General features: G+C 37.6%; 2 protein-coding genes across 3 annotated transcripts; both read right to left on the bottom strand.

Annotated features, from left to right (window-relative positions):
- Nucleotides 1-75: 75 nt before the first annotated feature.
- LOC121731623 lies at nt 76-20,948 on the bottom strand. Its single transcript, XM_042121143.1, has 6 exons — nt 20,938-20,948; nt 13,474-13,480; nt 2,273-2,396; nt 2,055-2,195; nt 1,739-1,979; nt 76-494 (listed from the first exon to the last, which is right to left on the bottom strand). Exons 3-6 carry the CDS (start codon nt 2,392-2,394, stop codon nt 378-380), a joined length of 621 nt encoding a protein of 206 aa, XP_041977077.1. The 5' UTR covers nt 2,395-2,396; nt 13,474-13,480; nt 20,938-20,948; the 3' UTR covers nt 76-377.
- On the bottom strand, nt 3,758-24,033 carry LOC121731621 (carboxypeptidase A1-like). Of its 2 annotated transcripts, none has more exons than XM_042121140.1 (9): nt 23,243-24,033; nt 18,995-19,177; nt 15,903-16,162; nt 15,380-15,589; nt 13,715-13,898; nt 12,004-12,154; nt 10,435-10,624; nt 4,660-4,806; nt 3,758-4,334 (listed from the first exon to the last, which is right to left on the bottom strand). In XM_042121140.1, the coding sequence occupies exons 1-9, from the start codon at nt 24,009-24,011 to the stop codon at nt 4,128-4,130; spliced, it is 2,301 nt and encodes a 766-aa protein (XP_041977074.1). In that variant the 5' UTR covers nt 24,012-24,033; the 3' UTR covers nt 3,758-4,127. The 2 variants fall into 2 exon arrangements, with proteins under 2 accessions (XP_041977074.1, XP_041977075.1); XM_042121141.1 differs by having other exon boundaries at nt 23,255-24,033.
- Between the last annotated feature and the right edge of the window lie 1,433 nt (nt 24,034-25,466).

Raw genomic sequence — 25,466 nt, 5'->3', positions numbered from 1 at the left:
AGTATGTAATATGTTATAAAATACTGGTAAAAAATATTAAACAGTGTTCTAACATAAAAATATAAATCTTAGACTTTTTCATGTTAATTAACAATTATTAAGTAGTATACAAAGGACAAATCAACAACTGTAAGAGGAATTGCTGAGTTTCACCATTATTTAGAAATCAGTCAAAATAATGTTTAACAGACTTTCAGAATCCCAAATACAGATATGTAGTCATAAAACTAATAACATGTTCCCACACCTGTAATACCCCACTTGGCTTCTTAAAACCTTTGCCACAGATTGTAATTTTTTAAATGTACTCTTTTGTGCAGAATAGTATTCATGAAGTTTTTGTGTTATGATAATCAAATTCAATCGTCTTTATCTAATTAAAGATTTTTGAGTGAGCGGACAAAACAAACCCCAAGGACAGCTATAATAACACCACCTAAAGTGCCCACTACAACCTTTTTTCTTCTTCGGTGTTTTGATTCTTTAGACGCAGCCTAAAACAAAATTTTAATTTTTTTAAATTTGTGAAAATATTCACATACTTATCAAGTTAAATCAAATTGGGAATCATAATAATGTTACTTATATTAAAACATTTCTACTAAAATAAAGTCTCTAGTCCACCGACGCTGCAAACTACGAAATATCTGCGAAGCCAATGCAAAACAGGAATAGAGCGAGATGCAGCCCCGGATCTAGGGGGGGGCAAGCCGGGGCCTATGCCCCGGGCGGCAAATTCAGGGGGCGGCCAAATCCACACTTCACGGACCAATGGACAACTCATCATTTATTTAAATTTGACCACGAAATAAATAATAGCACAAGTACAGCAATTCATGGCCATATCAACTTGACCAATACCCTGAGCGCGGAGTGAGACGTGCTGCACGCACCTTTATTATTCGCGAGGCGCGTAGGCATAGTTCAAAATACGCGCCCGACTCTCGCTCGCTTTTAAACCCTACCCTCAGTGGCGGATTTACAGATTTGCCGCATGTAGGCTATTCAATTTTTGCCGCCCCTTTGAAATTCTACTGACCTTTAAAATTCAATAAAATCATATCCCACCAGCCACCAAAAACATTTTTTGAAAATGTTTGCTGAGACGACCACACAAGGTTTCACCCTGTGCGGTAGCGAAACGGCGAAACCTTACATATTTATTGGTATGTAGAATTTGTTTAAGTTAGGGTCAGTAGAGTTAGGCCGTGTAGATTCAGAAGCTAATTGGCTCTACATGAGATCTCATATCTTTTTCACAGGGTAAACCTTATGTGGTTGTCTTGGCAATATTTTACAAGAAATGTTTTTGGTGGGATTTTTTATTTCTGTAAGATAAAAAAATGGGGCTAAATTTGCCGCCCCTCTAAATCTGCCGCCCTATTATAGGCTCCAGCCTACTTAGCCTATTGGTAAATCCGCCGCTGCCTACCCTGTTAAATATACATATTATTGATAGCTGAAATTATATGGATGATAAAGGTGAAAATAAACATAAGTAGGTACGTGGGGCGGCATTTTTCAGTTTTTGCCCCGCCTAAAAAAAATTGAAGATCCGGGGCTGGCGAGATGCAATATAATGCATTGTCGTGCGGGGGATGAGACAGTAAATCGGTTCACCGCTGTTTCGGAGTTCTCAGCGTCGGTGGACTAGAGGTGTAACAATTTAAGTTTTTTACTTATAAGATTTTATACCTTTGACTTTATTTTATTATAATTAATAAACTTTTTTATTTACCTTAAATTGTGTATGTAGGGCTATGTCCATGACATTTAAGGTTTCAGTCATCTGCCTGAGTGAAGACAGCGCAACTTTTGAAGCAAACAGTTCATCATCGATTAGACAATCTACCGCCTTTGAGTTTTTCAGTGCTAATGTGTTGGTCATCATGCTTAAATATATTCTGTACAAGTGCTGAGAACTTTCTTCAAGCACATTGATCACTTCCTTGAGATCCAAGTTTGGCTTAGAAGGTATACTAAAAGTTATAATTATTTCAATAAATTTATCTAAAGGCATAGTAAATTATTAACAGATAATGATGGTCACATACTTCTCTATAATCTCAGTATAAACAGGCAAATTTTTTACTTCATCTAGTAGCTTTTTTCTTATACCGGCATCATCTATACCCAACTTTATCAAATCTTCATTTGTAAGTTCTATTAGAGTACTCTGTCCAATGTTATTTTTCCTAGAATTTGAAAAATATGTAAATACTCGGATCACCAATTAAAAAAAAGAACAATATAAAAATTTCTTAATTTTTACCTAAAAATATCAATGTATTTTTCTCCACCTAGCCCAATAAGTAATGCACTGACGGAAACATCGAATTCATTGGGATTTATCGTACCACCTACAGAAAAAGTAGCGTTTCCTTTTTCATCCATGTCCAAATATTTATTTCAATAGGATGTTGAAATAAAGTCGTAGTAAATTATAAAATATTCCCTCCTCCAAATATTGCTTCGAAGTTGAAATGATCTGAGGTAGAAAAATGCTACTTTATAACATGCTTTTAGCGAAGACTTGTATGTATGTAACTTAAACTAATTTTAATTTTAAATTATTACAATATATCAACCAATTAATGTATGTACTTTTGTTTTGTTTTAAAAATTCAAGACTGAAGATTCGGATTTCGGAAGTTTGTTTTGCAAAATCAATGGTCAAATGTCAATGTCACAATTGACATCAGGGACAGCTTTTTTTTTTGATTACGCAAAAGCTTTGAGGCGTAGACTTTTTGTTTAGCTTAGCTTTTTGTTTGTGCAAATTATATTTTGATATTAATAATATTATTATTAGGTAAGGGGCATGCGGTGGTGTAAATAAAATAAAAAAATAATAGGTATAAATTAATTTATATTTTACAATTTCTTTACAAAATATATTTCACGTAGCTTTTGGCTACATAATATTACCAGATAATATTACAATGTTTTAAAATATGTTAGAATAAGTTTTAATAATTAATAACACCATAAGGCCTAAAGCAGCCCTAGTCTATTATTTAATAAAAACACCAGATTTGAAAAGTCTAAATGTGCGTGTAATATCGACAAAGTTGCATTAAGAGGAGTCCACACCGCCCTTTTTTCCATACAAACGTTGTCCCCTGTTTCCTCCCTGGATAATGCTAGTAGAGTTATAATTTTTTTCCTGAATATCTACGGCAACTAATACAATGTCCCTATGTTTTCTTTTTTTTTTCATAATTTAATTATTATATAAGATATGAACGTTCAAAAACCCAAAAAAATGGCCGCGTTCTGCGGTATAGGCTTGAGGTAAGGGAGACAGCTATAGATATTACACGTACTTTTTTTTCATTTCTCTAGCCCCTGGTGTATTCTCTTAAGTAAGTAATTGATTCTCAAACTCAAGCCTGGTCGAGCGGCAACTTTGTCAATAGTACCAAGACCCTAGAAACTTTACCTATAACTGCAGTCTGCAGGTGAGCTAAAGTGTAGATATACACTTGTACTACACATTGCCGCAAGTGTACTATAATATTAATGAATTAGCTTTATTCACCAAGCCCTAAAAATGTACTATGGCCTCTAAAACCCTTAAATCCCAAGTGCTGCAACCTGCAGTCTATCAGTACTTATTCCCAATATTAAAATTGAATAAACTGCAATAATTTAAAAACATATTATTTTTGCAGTACAAAATATTATGATTTATGTTACAGATAATTCTACCACTGCCTAATTACTACTATTTGGCAATATTAGTCACTGGCAATCACATCGCGACATAAATTAATATTTAAAAGATCTAGGTAATTCATAGGAATCAAGCAAAAAGTTTGGTGTGTTAACATTTGTCTACTTAAATCTAAAAATAAATACTTACAGACTAATTGAGCAAGTGTATTGAGCAAATTTACTGAGCCAAATGTTTCCATGATAGGTACAGGGTACTTAAGACTACTAGCATTCGATAATTCCGCCAACGAAATAGAGAAGTCAAAGATGTGATTTGGCATAATGCATCGCAATTCGCAAGTGCCATTTTTCTAGCGATTCGATTTATGAACTCCCTACATTTTGAATACTTACTTCGTTGTCGAAACTTACAATTGCATTTTCATCTAAATTCTTTGTAATAATAATTATTATTCTAAATTTTCTACTATAGTTTTGACGGCTTGCCAGGTTTCTTTCGCGGTGGAGACGATTTGGGAGCCCGGTAGGAGAAAGCCGTAGGGCCCGAAGGAGTCCCGAAGGTCAACGTGGTACGAGTATTTGATTCCTGCTCTGGCCTTCGCCCAGTCGTGGGACATGCCTGACGCAGGCTGCTGAAGCTCATCGACGGTTCCAACCTAGGGAAAAAAGTTATAGGACCTTAATAAGAATATTGATTCCTCAAAGTTTTCTTAATAATAGAGATAGTTATTTTGTAAAGACGCATCATAAACAAGATAGTTAGCGTGGTAGAGTCTTACAAAAATCTGGTGGCACATTGATGATATTGTCATGGAGCCGTGAATATCTCAACTTTGTATTCAACATCATGAATGTGTAAAATGTTTATAAAGTGACACTAAAAGTTGGCGATGTTACTTCCAAAGGTGACCGCGCGCCAAAATACCCTAAAATGTCAGTCCTAGAACCTGTGAACAAACAAATTTCTTAGGATTTTATTACCTTGTACTTAGTTCCATACATATCAGCGAGTGCGGCGGTGGCGAGTTTGCCCATCTCCATCATGGTGCCGTCGTCGGAGAAGGGTGTGTTGGCGTGGGTGCTCGGTAGCAGCCACGATTGGGAGTAAGCATGCAGCGATATAAAAACCTGGAACAAAAGACATTTTGTAGACTGGTTTTTGAGTGCGAGTTTAGCCTACGTAAGTAAGTACCGTAAGGAGTCTGTACTTTTTCAGAATAAAAGTAGCCCATGGTAATAGAATACGCTTCCAAAGTTTTTCGCGAAAAAAGAAAATTTATAAATGTTTTTCATTGTGTCATGTGAAGGATAAATAGGCTCTTGACCTACTTTTTTTCTTCATGTTAATCGCTTCTTAATCATTCATTTTCACCAAAAAAAAATGGTGATTGAAAATACTTATGCCTTTTAAATGGCACCGAAAACACTGTCCGCCATAGTGTCACGTCATATTTTTTGTATTTTATACTTTCTTTATTAAATTTATTTTATGTGCTAAACGTACGAGTCTAAAAGTGCCAAAAAATTAGAAAAGAATTAAATAAGAAACGAGAAATTATTTGTAATGTTCAAAACTTTTGGAGAAAAGTTTTGGCCATTTCATTTCCCAACAACAGTAAATGGAAAATTAATAATAAACAAAACTGATGTTTTATTTCAGTTATTAAATAAAATATTATATTTTACTAATCTTTCTAGGCTTGTTCTTACTGTTTATGTACAGATAAACTTATACAGAACGAGCGCGTTAAATAAAAGAAATTAAATTACCGCAAAAGCGTTTTCGTCATTACAAATTAAAAAAAATATAAAATCGTATTTTCAAATCGACTTTATTTATCAATATATCATATAAGCTTTTATTTGATGATAAGTTAAATAAAGTTAATAATATGTTTCCTAGGCCAAGTTCTACTAGAAATATGCATTTTTTTCAATGAAATTGAATATAGGTCAAGTAGCCTATTGACTGTCTACTCCAGATCACGCCTAACCCTCATTATATTATCGTACATTATGGAATACATTAAGGCTTATCATTGAGCGTTTTTATTTTAAGTAGCAAAACGTCACTCGACGGAAAAAATCTAGGAGACAGATTAACTTATCGATATCGTATGTCTGTCTTTTACTGAGTCAGAACGGACATAGGGTAGTTCGTCTACAACATCTAGTAGAGTAATGTAGTGTAGAAATAAAATATATATGCCACTCTTGAAAGAGATAAATTCATAATTAAGCAAACAATCGTAAAGAAGGACGTGCGACGCAAGTTAAAGCGCTTGGAAAATTAGAATGTATAAATTATGTTAGCACGGTGATTTTCGAAAGCGTCATATTGCTCACAATTTCTCGCGATGCGGTTTACCACACAACTAAATGCTGGGATGTAACAATTGGCTCTTCCCATCACGACCAGGTCTCTTGATGTGCCTCTGTTGCCTTTGTGTAGATTTATATTCTTATTTGAGTTTATATTCCATCACAATCTATATATCTATACCTACAGTATGAATCTACATAATATCTATACTTTTTTTTGAGAAACGGTTTGTGTTGAATGGAACAAATGTGATCATCCATTACCATTGACCAGAGATTTCTTCGTGGTCTTTCCTCAATAGATAATAGACAAAGAGACAGACTGACAGACAGACAGAGAGGCAGTCACAGTTTCACACTTAGCTAATATCGATTGTTGTTTGTCTTAATAAACGGCGTAGCACCTCTACGCGTCCTGTAGCACTGCTACGGTCATACTGTGGTCATACTAGTAAGTAGTAACATAATAATATTCTGTTTTCCCTGCAACGTTGATCTATTTTTTACCAATAGAAATAGTTCCACAATGAATAAGATATCCAATGCTTTATCGTTTATCAAGACACAATTATTTTCTAACGTGTTAGGACGAAATAAAATTGTATAGGTTGTTCATTGTGATGTTTATTAGTATCTTAAAAAACAAAGTCATACACTTCCGGTAAGTTCAATTACCGAGTGCGTCTTAAGTGTTTATTAATGGTGATGAGCGATCGCTCATTTGGTGACACCCACAAACAAAAACACATTCACTTTCGTTTCTGAGCTTGTTTTTCTCTGCAGGTGATTTATTGGGCAGTTGTTTTGTAAACGATCCTAATCTTCATTTGAGCCCTCAAGCAACAAGGAATAGATAAGTGACCTACGAATAATAAAAACTAAGAAAGTATATGTGCCAAAAAATTTGTTCCGATTGTACTAAATGTGACCCGAATACATATGTTCATAGTACATACATATGTACCTACATACTTTATGCAAAAAGAGACCCGAATACTGCAAGAATTTTGTGTAACTATAGAAGTGACAATTATTGTCAACGGCTTTTTTTTTTTTTTTATGAAATAAGGGGGCAAATGAGCAAACGGGTCACCTGATGGAAAGCAACTTCCGTCGCCCATGGACACTCGCAGCATCAGAAGAGCTGCGGGTGCGTTGCCGGCCTTTTAAGAGGGAATAGGGGAGGGTAGGGATGGGAAGGGGAGGGAATAGGGGAGGGTAGGGAAGGAAATAGGGTAGGGGATTGGGCCTCCGGTAAACTCACTCACTCGGCGAAACACAGCGCAAGCGCTGTTTCACGCCGGTTTTCTGTGAGAACGTGGTATTTCTCCGGTCGAGCCGGCCCATTCGTGCCGAAGCATGGCTCTCCCACGCTAAAAAGTCAAAGTTATTTTGTTAATTTGAATCTTATATCTTTAGACGAGCAATTCTTGTATAATATTATATATTATATATAATTGGAATCTCGGAATCGGCTCCAACGATTTTCATGAGTATATAGGGGGTTTCGGGGCGATAAATCGATCTAGCTAGGATTTTTTTTTAGAAAATGTCATTTTATTCATGTTTTATTGAATACCGAGCAAAGCTCGGTCAAACAGCTAGTGTAGTGTTTATCGTAGCTATTGCCATATTATTTTAGTGTGCGAAAAGAACCTTCAGAACCAAAATCAAAACGATTGAAGTATGGGAGTTACGTTTCCTTAGTTTTTATTATTCGTAGTTAGTGACTGTTCACTGTACCTAGTGATGAGCAAAATTGGTCTTGGTCTTGCAGTCTTGGTCATGGACCATGGTCATGCAAAAAAAGCAAGACCAAGACTGTACGAGTCTTGGTCTTGGTGTTGCTTTGCTTATCACTAACTGTCATACTTAATCATAATTTATGTTAAGTCAGTACTTTTACTATTAAAATAGCCTTTTACTTCATTACTTTCGAAAATTCCAGATGAGTTTCGTGGTGCATTCATAACTATTATGAAACAACTTTTTGTGAAGTTGACATACGAGTCTAAGTGAAATTTAATGGTTATACGCAGTGCACGCTATAAACGGCGTACATACTCAAAACAAACGACACACAAAAACAATTAGTCTACATTCTTACTCTACGTACGAGTAGATACGTAGCTTTTGCCATAGATCTCGTTGGTAAGGCTTCGAATACACGCTTAATAACCTCAACCCAGTGCCGTAAATAGGGCGGTGCCACCGATGCCCAGGCACAGGGCGTAGACTCTTGGCGCAAGAATGGCCAGGTAGACTCTTGTTTTTTCGAATTGCTCCCGATAAGTACCTACTTCCCGCTGCGCCCCAAAGATGTTTTCCAATGTAGTAAAAAAAATATCCACAGCCGAACATATTATAATTCATAACCTTCTCCTTTTTGGAAGTCAGTTAAAAAACAAGGGTGCAGTTATATAAGCTCGCACACGGCGCAAAAAAGGCTATTTACGGCACTGCCTCAACCATTTTGAATGTTGGTTAAAAACCTCTGAATATGTTTAAATTTAGCATGCGTCATCTTCTAGCTAAGTCAGGATTAAGATTCTAGAGTCATATTTTGTACTTCCTACAAGGAATTATACTATTATGTACTAGACGATGCCCGTAACTCCGTTGCACCAAAATTAGTTTATATCTATCTCGTTTAGTGTATTAAAATTAGGGAACCGTACTTTTATTAAAGATAAAAAGTATTCTATGTCCTTTCCCGTGAGTCAAAGTATCTCAATACTAAATTTCAGCAAAATCGGTTTAGCGGTTTAAGCGTGAAAAGGTAACAGACATATAGATAGACGGAAAGGCAGACGGACACACTTTTGCATTTATAATATTAGTTAAGTATAGATTTTTTTAACTGACATTATTAAGGGGGCGACTTACCCTAAAGTGTCGATTTTATAATTAATTTTTATACTTGAAAATAAGCCCCGAATTGTTTCATTTTCTAAAATTAGATACTACATTATATTTCCGAGAATTCGATCGTAGCAAAAACACGATATCTTAAAATTTTCTCGATAGAAAAAAAACATAAATATGCATCTCATTTTCACGAATTTTTCATTTATTGCCATAGCCGTGCATTGAACTAAGTTAATATTTTAACACATTGTACAAATTCTATCATTGAGAGATCGACCTAGCGGATTTTTAAAATGTTGTATATTTATCGAGTTATTGAGAAAAAACTAATTTGGCGATGAATCCGCGTCGTTCTTTTTCACCTGGCATATGAAAGACGGGCGTGAGTGTGAAGAGAGAAGGACGATGTTTAATTTTTGGGGTTAGTCGCCCTCGGTAGTATGTTGATTGTTGAATTTATGTTCTAGACTGGCGTATCGTAAACAGCAACACCATAAAGCGAGTAAATTACATAGCGCACTGCTGCTAATGAACTGTCAGATGCGAAGCGGCCTACATTTATAATAATAAGGGTCAGGTCCCACCGAAACACGACGTAACGGTACGCGACGCGACGATGAATAGTATAGTAATTATTTCATATCATGTAATGTATTGTAGTAGTTAGTTGTTTGCTATCACCTTAATCTAGAATAATTGTTGTAATGTTATAACATGTTTTTCTAAATAATTATAAATTACCTAATTCAGTCTTCAAACATCGCTTCTATTTTTGTTGTTTAATTAACACTCAAGTTTTAATTGTTACATTTAACTTACATAAATTACATAAACTGGTAAGTACAAACTTACAATAATAGTTATTATCATTAAATAATAATAATGATGAGAATGCTGTCGAATACAAATGCTCATCATTATAATGTATTTATATGGTATTTAATATTAAATTACGCGTAGCGTACGCGCGTGAAAAAATATTGAGATGACTTAAACAGCACCAATATTTATATCAAAAAATACACAAACTTATTTTTTTTTTAATGAAAGAAAATGCAAACGAGCAAACGGGTCACCTCATGGAAAGCAACTTCCGTCGCCCATGGACACTCGCAGCATCAGAAGAGCTGCAGGTGCGTTGCCGGCCTTTTAGAGAGGGAGGAGAGAGGGAATAGGGTAATAGGGGAGGGTAGGGATGGGAAGGGAAGGGAATAGGGGAGGATAGGGAAGGGAATTGGGCCTCCGGTAAACTCACTCACTCGGCGAAACACAGCGCAAGCGCTGTTTCACGCCGGTTTTCTGTGAGAACGTAGTATTTCTCCGGTCGAGCCGGCCCATTCGTGCCGAAGCATGGCTCTCCCACGTATAAACCGTTCCCACTTAGTGTGGGAACATGCGTGGAGGCCGCAAAGGAAGATCTTCCGACCGAGCGAGGTGATAATAATTATGCTCTAAGAAAACTTCGATAGCGCGATGCAAAAATGTGGCGCTTGTGGGTACCGCCACAATAGAAACAAGATTGAACTTTAAATTTTAGAACTTATGCGGTATCTATATTATACCTACCTTTATTTGCCCTCTCCGATCTGCGAGGAACTCGGAGACGGCCCTCGTCTCGGGCTCGCTGAAAGGCTGCTGTCCCGCGTAGTTGTCCGCGCACTGGTCCCTGGAGGAGTCCTTCTCCCCCCAGTGGAAGTCCCAGTTCCTGTCGGCGTCTACCCCCACGCACTCCGTCCGGCCCCAGTTCCATGGGAACCTGTGAAGAATTATTATCTTCACCGCTATTGTCAAAGAAACAACGATGCGTCTGTAGAAACCAGGCAAAATATCTGTAGACCGGAATGGATGATGTCATTACAGCGTCTGCCGTTGTCATGCCACAGTTGGCTGACAGACTCAGTAGTCTGCAGACATTCTTACTAGGTTTTCTTGAATGGCTTACTATAACCGGTAAATATGAACACAGGATAGACTTTGTGTTTTATATAATGTCGTAGCAGCAATTATTCATAATGAAGAGACAAAACATCAATGTTTGTAATGTGAAGACGTAATCCCGTTGTAATAAAGCGTCAAAGCCCGCCATATTTAGTTAAAACTGATGGGTGTGCTAAACATACCTACTCGTAAAGTGACTTACAGGAAAAGAAGAGTTACATATTTGCAGAGTCAGATAGCTCTAAGTGGGCAAGTGGGCATACTGATAAGTACTTTCACGGATGTATTTATCTTATTTGCAAAGACAGTGACTAAATTATAGTTATTCTAAGCTCTAGATTCATTCTAAAGAGTTTTTAAGATGTTTTCGAATTCTACGTACTCAGATTTATTTTCTTGTATGGTTAGTGTAATCATTAAGGTTATTGTAACTTTAGCGAACCACAATCGGAACTAATATTTTGCTTTCACAGTAGAAACTATTGTATTGTTTCGTAAAAAAGGTAGTTTAACTGAGCGTGTTAACCCTTTGCGTTACAAAAGTTAGCTTCAATATTTTATACTCTGTTGCTACGGCAATTATTTTGCATAGTTTGTCAAATTCTTACATTTCTTGATGATCTCGAAGTTTATGTTTAAAACTTTACTTTTAAAGAGTAAAACACACTCATACGATTTTAATTAAACTCTCAACTAAGTACCGCTAACTAATACCTCCATACTTGACAGTTTTTTTTTTTTTTTTAATGAAATAAGGGGGCAAACGAGCAAACGGGTCACCTGATGGAAAGCAACTTCCGTCGCCCATGAACAGTCGCAGCATCAGAAGAGCTGCAAGTGCGTTGCCGGCCTTTTAAGAGGGAATAGGGTAATAGGGGAGGGTAGGGAAGGGAAGGGAATAGTTGAGGGTAGGTAAGGGAATAGGGTAGGGGTTAGGGGATTGGGCCTCCGGTAAACTCACTCACTCGGCGAAACACAGCGCAAGCGCTGTTTCACGCCGGTTTTCTGTGAGAACGTGGTATTTATCCGGTCGAGCCGGCCCATTCGTGCCGAAGCATGACTCTCCCACAATTTTGCTCATAGTAATAATTGCTCGTTATGAATCGGATACGTATAGTCGGGTCTTAAGTCGTTAATTGATACATCGTTCCGCGGCGTGGTTTCGTGTCACGTGCGTCCATTAACAAGCTCACTGACCAACTAATATAGTAATCGTCGGATCTGTCTCCGTTCTGAGAGCGCGTCTTCTTCCAGAGGCGGTCGTGTGTGTGCGTGTGCTCGTAGCCGTCGGGATTCAAGACCGGCAGGATGTAGAAGTCTGCCAATTTCAGGATATCCTGGTCGTTACCTGGAATAAAAATATGTTGCATAATACTGCCCGATCTCGCGAAAGTCCAGAAAGTATGGGTGAATAAACACGGGCATATATATATAGCTTTGATAAGGGGGGGTGTCCCTCATGAAGGGATCCGCAGCAGCAAATAGGCAACGTGTTTAGGAAATCAAATATATTTTTTTATACATGTACTTACCGCACCGATTTTAATCGGCGAAGTACATATATTATTGTCGAAATTGGACAAGTAAGATGGATACTCATACTAATGAATGGGGGGGGGGTCCGGACCCCCAGGACACCCCCCTTATATACGCCCATGGGTGAATATATTTTATTGCATTAGGAGACTTTGCAGTATTGTAACGCTTCTGAATGTAAGCAAGTTCTTCTGTAGCAGCAACTCTTTTAGATAAAAAAGTATCATCTGTTGCATAGTAAAGAATCTCATGGATATTAACAAATCTTCTTAAAAAAATTATGAATATTAATAGCTCAGAAATAATCTTCTAATGATAAAAGACGTTGAATCTAATTTCAACCTTCGTTTCGAGAATTTTTATTTCAAACAAAACTGTAATTGTATATAGTGTGTCGCGGTAGAAAGTAATTTACATATCTTTGTGCATCTGTGCCAAGATAAGTATCTGAATTTTGGCTCTTGAAAATTATGTAGGTAGTAAAATATTATATTAAACATGTTATATTCGTTACGGTTGTTAAATAATTTAATGAGCCTCAGTTCTTTTGGCCTCACTTTTTCAGAAAATTTATAAAAAGTTGTCTGGTGGTTAGATAAAGTGTGTGTAGACAACGTCAGACATTTTTCTGTCTTCCACTAAATAAATAAGGGAGCCCTAGAACAATTTTTTTTGTGATTACTGACAAGCTTTTGCATGTAGTATTTATTCACTTCAAAAAAGATGTACACTACGTAATGATACTTACTAACTTCAAACTTGTATTTAGAAATAAGTTGTAAATGTGTATTATCTAGTTTAGTGAATCAATAAAAAAAAGCTAAATTTTTTGTGAGTGTACATTTTGATAAGACGAACAACATTTTTATTTTCGAAAAATCTCGAAAGTGGTAGCTAAGAGAAATAGAAAGGATTTCATACTTTGACTTGATGGTCCTAAAATATGGATTGTTTTATTTGTAGGACAAGCTGTTACTCCAAAATTATATAACTATTAATCTACCAATATACAAAAAATCTGCTGGTTAGGGTTCCGTTTTAGGCTTCTGTTATCAACAAAACTCGGTTGACTTGAATCACTATAATCGTTTGACAAAGACAGACTTAAGTTATTTGGTCAGATTATGTCAATTCAATGCTATTCGAGGTCTGTCGGCTGGGTTTAACATTACTCGACCGAACTACGTAGGTCTGCCATCTGCCCATGAATCAACTTCTCTGATAGTACCTACCTAGTCTGAGAAAAAACGTGGCACTATATGTCAATTTGCTCGATTATCTCTATACATTATCTGCTCTATCTGCCCTACATTTACTCATGATGATACAGTCTCCTGCATTAAAAGGTATGTAGGCAGTATCTAGAACTCACCAGTACTCTTGTCTCCCTCCACCAGGTGGTGCAGTATCCAGGTGGCGACGGCGGGGGCTATCCACTCGCAGGCGTGTGTCCCGCCGTCTATCCACACCGCCGGCTTCATATTCGACCGCAACTTGTACTTCTTCTTGTGATTAGCGGTACCGTTCTTTCTCGTTTCATTTACCCCTTTGGACACCTACAAAGAATTATTTATTAACTGTAAGTTTTATTAACATTAATTTGCTAAAGTCTTTATAACTTACATATTTCACAAAGAACATAAAGATAAGCCAATTTTAATTTAAGTGAATGTTTAGAATACGGCATAACAATAATGTTACTGTTATTTTCCACTTTCAAGAGTCTAGAATTTGGAGAGACGTATAAAAACTATAGACTACCTATTTCTCGATATAAATTATGCATGAAATTTTAACGATAAGCGATATGAAAATGTTTTTAATCCATTTATTTGCTGCTGATTTAGTCAAATTATGTTAAATTTCGTTCACTTGATAAAGATTATAATACATCTATATTATATATCTTATATCTATAAACGAGCAATACTTGTATATAATATATGTACATAATTGGAATCTCGGAGTCGGCGCCAACGATTTTCATGAAATTTAGTATATACGGGGTATATAGTAGTTCGGGGGCGATAAATCGATCTAGCTAGGAATCATTTTTAGAAAATGTAATTTTATTCGTGTTTTATCGAATACCGAGCTAAGCTCGGTCAAATAGTATAATAATGCTATGATTTGATACTACTCGTATGCAAGTCAAGAAGGATTTTATTGTTGTATACGTGCCTGCATTTGACGACCTCCGTGGCTCAATGGTTAGAGTGTGGGGCAACTCAAGCCAGGGGTCGCGGGTTCGAATCCCGCCGACGGAACAAAAAGTTTTTCAATATTCCTGGGTCATGGATGCGTATTAAATATGTGTATGATATAATAAAAATCTTAAATATATGTATAGTATAAAAGTATTAAATGTATTTCCGTTGTCTGGTACCTGTAACACAAGTCCTTCAGGTACTTAGCACAGGGCCAGACTGACATAGTATGAAGCGTCCATAGATATTATTATTATATTATTAAGTACTTACACATAATGTAGGTACTCTAATACTTCACAAACAATAATTCCCAATGGCATATAGAGTTCTCGACGATCCTTCTAAGTTCTTGTTAGAGATGATTGAGTGTACGTTTAAATGAACGTTAAATATACATTACCTACAGAGGTAGGCCTTCAGACGACCTCCCCAATGGCACGAGATTGCCGAGGTCCACGTGCGAGTGCTGCAAGTCCGGTACCGAGGCTGACGACGTCGTACTCTACAGGTACTCCAGGTACTGGAGGATGTCGGCGTAGAGTTGGTAACGTTGTTACGTCGTGGTAAGTAAATAATACCTTGACAGCGATAAGAGGTAGCCCTTCAAACGACCTCCCCAATGGCACCAGCTCCACGAGGTCGGCGTGAGTGCTGCAGGTACTCCAGGTACCGTTTCTACATCGTCGTAAGTAAATAATACCTTGATAGCGACCAGTGGTAGCCCTTCAAACGACCTTCCTAATGGCACGACCTCGACGACGAGGTCTGTATGCGGGTGCTGCAGGTATTCCAGGTTACGTAGCTACGTCGTCGTAAGTAAATAATACCTTGACAGCGATGAGAGGTAGGCCTTCAGACGACCTTCCCAATGGCACGAGCTCGACGAGGTCTGTATGAGAGTGCTGCAGATACTCCAGGTACCGCAGAATGTCGGCGTAACGGTGGTAGCGCCGCCACGTCATGGGGTGACCTCGCACGTGCTCTAACTCGAGACGCTGCTTCTTCGACAACTTGGGGTTCTCGTACATTATAGCTTTCTGTGGAGTAACGACTGCTTGATGCTATTTTCTTATGTGTGTGTTTTTTTAGATGAAAAACAGCCAACTGCAGAAGCCAATAAGAATCAAAACGTAAAAGTATCCTCAACTTTCGTTGTCTAGTTTGAAACATACAATATTATCTTGATTTGATTTAATTACGTTTAGCGCTGCAGAAGGCTGCACTGAGTCATTATTAGATGATATTAATTCGAATCATTAACCAACTATGGTGAAATCCGAAGGAGTAATTATGGCAGTTTATGATATATGCGTATAATATTCTGATTAATTAAATTATGGCGTAACTCACTTGCAAATCCCAAATGACGACGTCGTACTCTATACTCGAAGATTTTAGCTGCTCTTTAACATCTACCAGGAGATCAGGAGGTACGAGGAGGTCGGTGGAACTGCCGAGGGAGGGCGGAGTCCACCACATGACGCCGGATCCCTCCGCATCCTCCTGCAGATCGAGTAATGCCCGCACCTTCCATTGCGCATCAGCATACGTCCGCAAGAGCTGATAACCTTTGTAATTCTTCTTTAGGGACTTTTTCCTAGGTTTCTTTGCTAAAAAAAATTCCAATTTGTAATTATATACGAGTTTCTCGATTCTAATATTTTAAAAAAACATTAACGCAACTTCGCGTCTTGTTTGAATTTGTCTGCGTGAGCGTGACCTTTGTACTGCAAAAATTTATAACGCATATCGCGCATGAGAGATACGATCGTTTGCCAATTTGTAAAAATAGAATACTGTATTAATAGAAAACTAGCTGAACTGAACAAGATTTAAAGTTTTAGTATTGTTGCATAATATTTAAAGTATATGTTATCAGATAAGTAATAAAAATTGAGGATGAGGAGCCTGGTGACCTGAAACACAGGCCCAGCCTAGCTTGGGCACCAGACTCGTACAATATAATATTTGGGAATAAGAATGTACTTACTTAATTACTAAGGACAAGAATGTATCTACTGTTAAACAGCTCTATATTGTATTGTAATGAGAAATAAATATTTACCTTATCTTATCTTATCTTATTATGATTATAGAATCGAGAAACTATTTACTATCTTCTATATATTAATACGTGAGAGAAAAACTTTGTAACCCTTTTTACGAAAAAGGGGGAAACGTAGGTGCATGAAATTTCGCACAGTTATAGTAATTTATATGGTGAAGGAGTGCATCGAACTAATATTATTTTAAAATTATGCTTTTATCATATATATTTTTAACAAATAAAACGTTACACACACTACGACACTACTACTAGGAAAAATGACAGATTTTTGAGTGACAAGCCTATACATACGAATTATACTCTTTTATTTATGGTTGAAGTCTGTTGACAACAAGTTGACAAATTAAAAATGGATTATTGTTTTTTTTAAATTTAATTTTAGATTAGACACTGCTTACGGCCATTCCCAATATTTGATCTATCTCTGGTTTTGCCCTACTAGAGATAGGAATAGCTCACAATTGACATAAAATATATTATGTCTCTAATGTCTAATGTGAGCTATTCCTATCTCTAGTAGGGCAAAACCAGAGATAGATCAAATATTGGGAACGGCCGTTAAACGGCCAGTCTGAGATCAGCTGAGTCTCAGAGACAAGAATTGAAATATTTTTTACAAAATATAGGTAGTAATCCTAATGTCGTTGCAAGTAAGGTCGAATTTCGACCATTGGGCGATCTCTAGTATAGTCTTATAAGACGTTTAGTAAAAGGTAACACTAGTGCGCGTTGATGTCTTTTTTTTGCTGCACTTTGTAAACATTTACGGGATTTACCCCTTGTTATTTAAAAGAGCAGGTAATAGACATAGATGCAGATAGATGTAGACTTCAGAATTTATAATTTTAGTATGTAATATCGCGCTAATAACGGTATTCCAGTGAAAGCCATTAACAATTCCTTTGAGAAGTTCATAATTTTGACCTGTAGGTTTTAACGACTAAACAATAAAACGATACTGACATACATGCAATTAAAGTATAGGTGTATAATTCATCGCTAGTTTGAAACATCGATAAAGTAGGTTTATGCGGTTTTAGAAATTCCGGTCCGTCTACGACATGACGTGAAAATACATAGGTTGATAGACGAGAACCACAAGTTACAACTATTAGATATATTTAAGTTATGATAAATTTTTACTACTCACAGCATAAAGACCTCAATTTTATTAATTGAGCAAACCAGAACTTTGGCTACTTAGCCAAAGACTTCTATTTAAATTGAGGTTCTTTGTACTTAGCCATGTTGCCGTCGCTAATTTCGATGACGAAGTGTTATGCAAATGAGATATTTTTACTACGTAATATTATGCTTCGTTGAAATGACTTAATATGTCAATTCCATAGTTAATGAGTGCATATTACTTAAATGTTGCGCGGCTGCGCGGCTCTTGACTCGTTGTGGTTGTGGACTTGGTCGTGGGTTCGATTCCCGCGTTGGAAACATGTTATTTCCAAGTTTGGTTAGGACAATGCAGGCTGATCACCTGATTGTCTGACAAGTAAGATGATCCATGCGTCGGATGGGCATGTAAAAAGTCGGTCCTGCGCCTGATCTCTCGCCGGTCGTGTCGGTCTTCCGTCCCACTGGGTTGAATAGAGAGTGCTCTTGTGTACTGCGCACACACTTGGGCACTATAAAAGTACTCCTGCGTAGCTGGCCTGGTTAAACCGGCCACCGTCACCGAAACCGGTGTGGGAGCATTACTTAAATTTGCAGCAGTGTAGTTTACTATCAGATCAGGGGGGTGAGTCAAGATCTTTTCTTTATTAATTGCTTCTTTATAGAATCGCCAATGAAAATGTATGGAATTGACATAAGACGAGTTGAATGTCAACGTCATAATAAAGGAACGCTTATGTCAATTCCATATATTTTGATCATTCTATAACGAAGCGATAACGAAATAGTCTTGGCTAAATGGCCAGATTTAATTAAAACGAACGGTAATACGAGACGACTGTCAATTCGCTTTCATAGATTTTGAACTTCATCATCGTAAAAACGAATGCCTCTTGGCTAAATGCAGTATACAGCTAATGGTTTTCGCTCACTTGAGACAACAGACTTAAGACAGATTATTTCTGCAAAGTATATATATTATATTCTTAATTTATAAGTACAGCAAAAGTTAAAAGACTGTCGTTTCCTAAATTTCTAACAGACTACATGAAAGTCACAAGACGTAGACAAAATCAAGGCCATTAATTATAAGGCTTTAGGGTCTGCCGGATAAGTTGTTCACAACTTATCTGACAGATATTCCATACTCTATCCGTCAGATAAGTTGTAGATAGCCTATCCGTCTCTTATCAGGAAGTGGTGATACTGGCCCTGAGTCTATTTATTTATTTTGTGGGTCAATACTCACGTGAGTCGCTATTGGGTTCCTCGTTCTCCTCGGAGTTGAGGAGATTCTGGAACCAGCCCTCTGTGGACGTGGAGGGGGGGTAGGGCGTCGTGGTGGTGGAGGTGGACTTCTGCTCCAGGGAGTCGCTAAACCACCCCCCACTGAACCACGGCGATATCCACGAGATTATTCCAGACAGGAATCCTGAAATTTCGGTATTTTAACCACGTTTGTAGCGAAGCCACACTTTACGTTCCTTTAAAGATGATCGCAGATTTGTCAGCAACGTACGCGCCGTACGAGCCGCATTTTAAACCTCGCACATTCACCCTTACCATAATCAAGTTTCGTCTACGATGCGGTGCGTTCGACCAGTGCCGTAAATACCCTTTTTTGCGCCCTGTGCGAGCTTATAACTGCACCCTTGTTTTTCAACTGGCTTCCAAAAAGGAGAAGGTTATGTATTGTGTTCGTATGGAGATTTTTTTACTACATTGAAAAACATCTCTGGGGCGTAGCGGGAAGTACTTATCGGGAGCAATTCGAAAGAATAAAAGTCTGCCTGGTCTGGCCATTCTTGCGCCCCCCAGAGTCTACGCCCTGTGCCTACTGCCTGGGCACCGGTGACACCGCCCTATTTACGGCACTGCGTTCGACGCGTACGGCGCGTACGTCGTGTTGCTGACAAATCTACGATCAGCTTTATACAAATGTTTCGTGTTGCGTAGCTACGAAGTACGATTTCATACAAAGTATATGTGGCTGTGAAATGGCTACCGCGGCTCATCTGGTCATTGAAGCATCCCAAGGGAAATCAGCGAATACTGTACGTTTCCAGTATAAAAATAGCCTTTACCGTGTTAAAATCCAGTATCCACAATTACTCAAGAACCACCATAGCTAGACTTCTGAAATGTTCACTGATTATGTATATTCTGTTGTCGCTATAACAACAAATAAGTACGGACAGTATTTGTATATTATAACAACAAGTACTATCCCATACCACAGACGTGATTTTTATGGCCTTTTTGCTCGTATATCAATAATAGCAAAGTGTAAGTACATATTTACAATTTTCACAAAATTAAAATAAAATAAAAACTTAGGGGGGCTCCCCTAAAACACACAATTTTTGGTCTACTTTTGCTCTATAACGACACGGAACCCTTTGTGCGCGAGTCCGACTCGCACTTGGCCGATGAGATACGGTTTATTAAATAGATTTGAATAGGTTCGATTCCCGGCTGGTGCTGTCATGCTGTGGGTTATATCGCTCCCGCAACTTTGCCTTAAGCAGGGAGAGAAGCAACACTTGTGAGAACAAACCGTCGATGTGGCCAATTTTCCAGGAGCGCATAAGGCGTTTCCCCAAAAAAGGCTCTATTCTCGGCTAGGGACATTCATTTTTTCAAGAACTAAAAACACTGTTTCAGTTCACATTACAATATTATCATCAAGACGTACCTTACATTTTCATTTAAACTATGATCTACTACTAATACTTATAGCGTACATCACTATCTCAAAAATAAATCAAGACGTGAGTGGATGAATTATAGGGTATGTAACATGAAAAAAAATCACGTTTTTTTGTTTTAATGGAGGCTTTAGGACCGGAAAAATTATTTGAAATAGAAAAACTATGGATTACATGCGTAGCCAGATATATTAGCTAGGTTATGAAGTAGATAAGTTACAAATTTTTTAAAAATAATTAGGGAAAAATGAGTTATTGTCCGTATGTTACGAAATGTTACTTGTTCGATTCTTCCACTCACGTCTTCAAATATTCTAGCAATAATTAACAACTAAGCAAGTGTAACAACATTGATTTTGATACTTAAGCAGTAACCAGCATCTTCAGAATTAGCACTTTGGGATTTTTGTTAATTATTTTGTATTTTTACAATTTTTTAAATTAAGTTTTACAAAAAAACTTTGTATTTCAAATCTAGACCTACTATTTATAAAGAGGATCTACTATTTATAATTGAGGATTTTGCTTTAAACCTTTATTTAAAAAACTTGTTCAACTCCGTGTAAAACTTTTTTTTTCTTTTTTTGCATTGTGAAGACTCCCTAGGGGCGGAGGGCCGCGCCCGGGAATACCCACTAAAACCCCAACGGTGTTCCTGCTTTTCTGCTTAAAGCAGAACCACGGGATACGCGGAATACACAACCGCAACCCTGCTAGCGGATGCTTCTAAAGGGACCAAAATAATAGCTACAGAAAAGGCCAAATAATATTAGCAATAATGGGTGCTTGCAGTTCATGTAACAGTGACATTTATATCCTTTTAGGAATACCTGATACTCTGAGGCTCTGTGATACAGAATTAGAAATACATTAGTTGTTAGAAGTAATTAGGTTGTAAGTGACTCCTTAAATTACCCTTGGACATGCAAAGAAAGCGTCGTTTGGAAAACAATGATTATTATCTTCCTAGACGAAATGGTAGCAAATCATTGTTACACCACGATAAGTTACATGCAGTCTTTTCTTTAGAGCGTAACCAACTGTAGTGGAATTTTGAACACTTTAAAAATTAAATAAAAAAAGAAAGATTGAACGAAAAAGACGTAGTTGAATTATATTATGGTACTCGATTTTCAGAGTAAGTATAAGACATTTTGCACTATTTTAATATGTTTAACTAGCTGTTCCGGTGAACTTCGTGTCACTTTAAAATCTTCCCTGGACTTCTACGAATATTTTAAGACTAAAATTAGCCCAATCCGTTCAGCTGTTTTCGAGTTTTAGCGTTACTAACACAATTGAAAAAACCATTTTTATATATGTCGTAGGATTATTTGATAAATCGAATTATCACTGATTGGTCGGTTTATGCGCCCCACAACAACATCTTTTCTGATTGGTTGAAGACTTGACGTTTTAAATGTCAATTCATTGTCACGCGTGTTTTGTTTGTGGTTGTTTTTGTAACCAGCTAGCAGTTTTTGATATATTTTAATGTGTTTAAAATTGCAGTTAGACTTGAAAAATAGTGTGAAAAGTTATCGATAAGTGTGTCTGTAAATACAAAATGACTGATACAAGTGAAATTAGTACTGAAAGTTCAAAAGAATCTAATTCTGAGATTATGGTTGAGATGAGAAAAAGGTTAAATAAAAAGTAGAGATCCTATGAAGAGGCATTGTCATTTCCTACCCTTTATAATTCTATGATGTAATACCTCAAAGATACATAGGAAAATATAGTAACCAATCAGAATAAAAGTTGTCCAGTAAGCAAAAATCAAGCCAATCAGCGTTAAGAATGTGCAATGTTACTAAGGCAACTCGCATTTTCCCAAAAAACCTAACTTTTTTTAGAAAAATTGAAAAATATAAATAGCATTATCTAATTATCCGTGTTTTCGCGAAATCCCTAGAATTTTCGAGATAATTCGATTTATCAAATAATCCTATGACATACATATTATATATATAGATTAAAAGACAGGGTGAGATTTTAAGTAAGATTCGTCTGAAATGTTTCAGTTTTACTAGTGATATAAAGATGTTAAGTGTAAGATACGTAGGTGATAACTGATAATTGATAAACATAATATGCAACTTGCTAAAATGTAACGACTAATTAATCTGCTTCTTAGCTACGCTTACAGGCTCTCTATATGAATAAATATTATGAAATGGTATGCATGTGCAGTGTGCAGTGCTCACGAATTATTATTCAAACTTATAACTGGACGGCGAACGCTGTTAAAAGCATTTGGGTTATCATCCCTCACAAAAAATACGTATTGAGTTATGAATGCTCTTTAGATCATGTTCTTTAGATCATTAAATAATGCAGTCTTGCTCTAAATTTTAGAACAAGTCGACTACATTCATAATTCAACAATTTTTGTGGGTTTGTACACAAATGTTAACAGCGACCAACCACTACATCAACATCAAAGAACTATATTATTTCAATTATCCTTGGTGCGAAAAATCTAAATAATAAAATAACAAAAAAAGGATATGGACGAACAGTCCATAGACGGCCCCAATTTTATAATAAAATAAAAAAAACATCAAAGAACTACGTCATATCTTAAGCCTCTATATTTTTCACATGGGAAAGCTTACAAAGTTGTTGATCGGACACGGCCAGTAAGTAATAACCGCAATATAACATAATTTCTGTTTTGCACTACGAGCACCGTAAAATTATAACCACGGGGCTGAGACATAATATTTCACTTAATCTTATAATAGAAGCGGGGGTCTTTGTAATTACACCTAACCACAAGAACCTACCTACGAACCAACCTGATTTCTCCTCCTTCTTCGGCGCCTTCTGTATCCGATTTTCCCTAAAATAATCATCAAGGAATCCTGGCGATTGCGTGCAGGGCCTCCTCTTTTTGTTAGCTTTCTGCGTGGGGCGGGCGGTCGTCCGGCGCGTGGTCGTTCGGCGCGTGGTCGCCGGCCGCGGCCTGGTGCTCGCCCGCGGTCGCGCGGTAGTCGGCGCCAGCTGCTGGGCCGGCGCCTGCGACTGCGCCAGCTTGTCGCTCTGCTGCAGGTACTCCGTCGGCATCGGCCCCTGCAGCACGTTGTTCACCCACAAACTTTGGTCCTCGATTTTTATCACACCTAGCGGGAGCGTCGGGCTCGAGTAGTTGTGGTACACGGGGAACATGATCGGCACGCGGTCCGTCACTATGAAGTTCGTGTGGCTCGCGATATTGATGGTCGTCTTCACTACCTTTCGTCGTTTTTTATCACTGTCACCGGTCGAGTTCGTCCGCCGAACCGATCCTCGCTCGGTCGTCGCGTTCACTTTGGGCGGAGCCGTCGCAGGTCTCCTGGTGGAGGTCGATTTCGGGGGCGGTTTGAGGATCACTTTGGTCTTATGCTTGGCCGGCGCGCGGCGGGACAGCGGGCCCGAGTCGACGGTGTCGTCGAACTCCTCCCACAGCGTGAAGGGGTCCATGGAGTCGGAGTCGGCGGAGTCGACGGAGGCCAGCGGTCGGAGGGCCGCCGCGGCGCAGACGAGGAGCGCGAGCAGCGCCAGGCGACGCGCCATGTGGCGAGCGTGTTCGCATGGCGAGGTGCGCGCGCACTGTACTCACGCAGCCGGCCGCGAGACGGCAACCACCTTCCCTGCCACTATCATTACGCGATGTCGCTTTCAACGCGACCGCCCCAGTAGGTCACACCGCTCGGCCGAGTCCAGCTCTCCATCTAACGATCATATTCAATACGTCTTATTAGTGTCCCCTTTCACACTAAACCGATAATTTTATTGCCTTTTTGCTCATAATGTTTGCACACTCCCCCAGTTATAGCACACGTCGTTAAACCATAACAGCATATTATCCTTATGGAGTCTAAAATGTACGTAACTACGAAGGCAGCTTTAATTCAATATCTATATAATAGCTTATCCCGATCTTTAGCTTTGAAATGAATTAATCGTCTTCATACTCGATAATAATCATATTTTGTTATAACAGCGCGTATAAAACACGCCGCATTAAGGGTGAAGCCAAACGAGCCTAATTTGTGAGTTGTGAGTCGCAGAAATTCGGCTGGCAGAAATTCTGCTGCATTCAGTTTCATACAAAAGTCCTGTTTGATTCACATGAGCGTAATTTTGTGAGTCATGATTTGTATGAAAAGATATTTACGCGGCAGAAATTCTGCGACACAAAATTACGCTCGTTGGCTTCACCCTGATTCCGGGTGCCATCGAAATTCTCATACAAACATAATACCAAGATCATTTCCCATACGAGAATATTTACCTTATTTGAGTTATTATTCAGCTTAAGATAGTAATTAGTAATTACCTAGGTTCCTGTACAAAGATTCACTGCAAAATATTTACATACCAAAAATATGAACGATTACATTATATTTACATACTAAATTGTAATTGTTCATATTTTTTGGTGTGTTAATTTTTTTGGAATTTTGGTATGTTAAGTTTTGCAGTGAACACACTAAATGCATATTAAGATTCGTATTTATTCTAGAATCTAGGTTCTAGGCAATCAATGAACCTAGGTCTAAACCTAGTCACGAAACATCACTACATATTATAAAACAAAGTCGCTTTTTTCCTCTTGTCCTTTTGTTCCCTTTAATCTTTAAAACTACGTAACGGATTTTTATGCGGTTTTCTTTAATTGATATTCTATAATAGAGGTGATTAAAGAGGAAGGTTTATAAGTTTAATAATATTCATTAAATAGTGGAAAAATACTGTTAATTTTGGGGTTTCTAATGTGATGTCGTAAATAATTACATTTTTTTTGCCGCTTACATTGCAAATGCAGGCTGAACCCTACGAGATTTATCAAAATAATGTAAAACTAAGTACCTATGAAAGGTCTACAGAAAACTCCGCGATGGTATCTATCTCTTATGAATATCCCACAATAACATTTTTTTGTCATTTACCTACTTTTAACTTCAAATAATGGCTAATTTTCGAATCGATTTTAACCAATACGGCAATAATCCTTATTCAATTAAA

Source organism: Aricia agestis, chromosome 11 (genome assembly GCF_905147365.1).
Source record: "Aricia agestis chromosome 11, ilAriAges1.1, whole genome shotgun sequence".
Lineage (NCBI taxonomy): Eukaryota > Metazoa > Arthropoda > Insecta > Lepidoptera > Lycaenidae > Aricia > Aricia agestis.
This window is presented reverse-complemented; position numbering and strand designations above follow the sequence as displayed.

Excerpts from the sequence above, each read along its gene's own strand:
- LOC121731623 (XM_042121143.1), bottom strand. The coding sequence starts at position 2,394 with ATGGATGAAAAAGGAAACGCTACTTTTTCTGTAGGTGGTACGATAAAT. Across the intron at positions 2,196-2,272 it reads AAATACATTGATATTTTTAG|GAAAAATAACATTGGACAGA; the intron begins GTAAAAATTAAG and ends TTCAAATTCTAG. Across the intron at positions 1,980-2,054 it reads TATACTGAGATTATAGAGAA|TATACCTTCTAAGCCAAACT; the intron begins GTATGTGACCAT and ends TATAACTTTTAG.
- LOC121731621 (XM_042121140.1), bottom strand. The coding sequence starts at position 24,011 with ATGGCGCGTCGCCTGGCGCTGCTCGCGCTCCTCGTCTGCGCCGCGGCG. Across the intron at positions 16,163-18,994 it reads GGAACCCAATAGCGACTCAC|CAAAGAAACCTAGGAAAAAG; the intron begins GTGAGTATTGAC and ends AATTTTTTTTAG. Across the intron at positions 12,155-13,714 it reads GGAGGGAGACAAGAGTACTG|GTAACGACCAGGATATCCTG; the intron begins GTGAGTTCTAGA and ends TTTTTATTCCAG.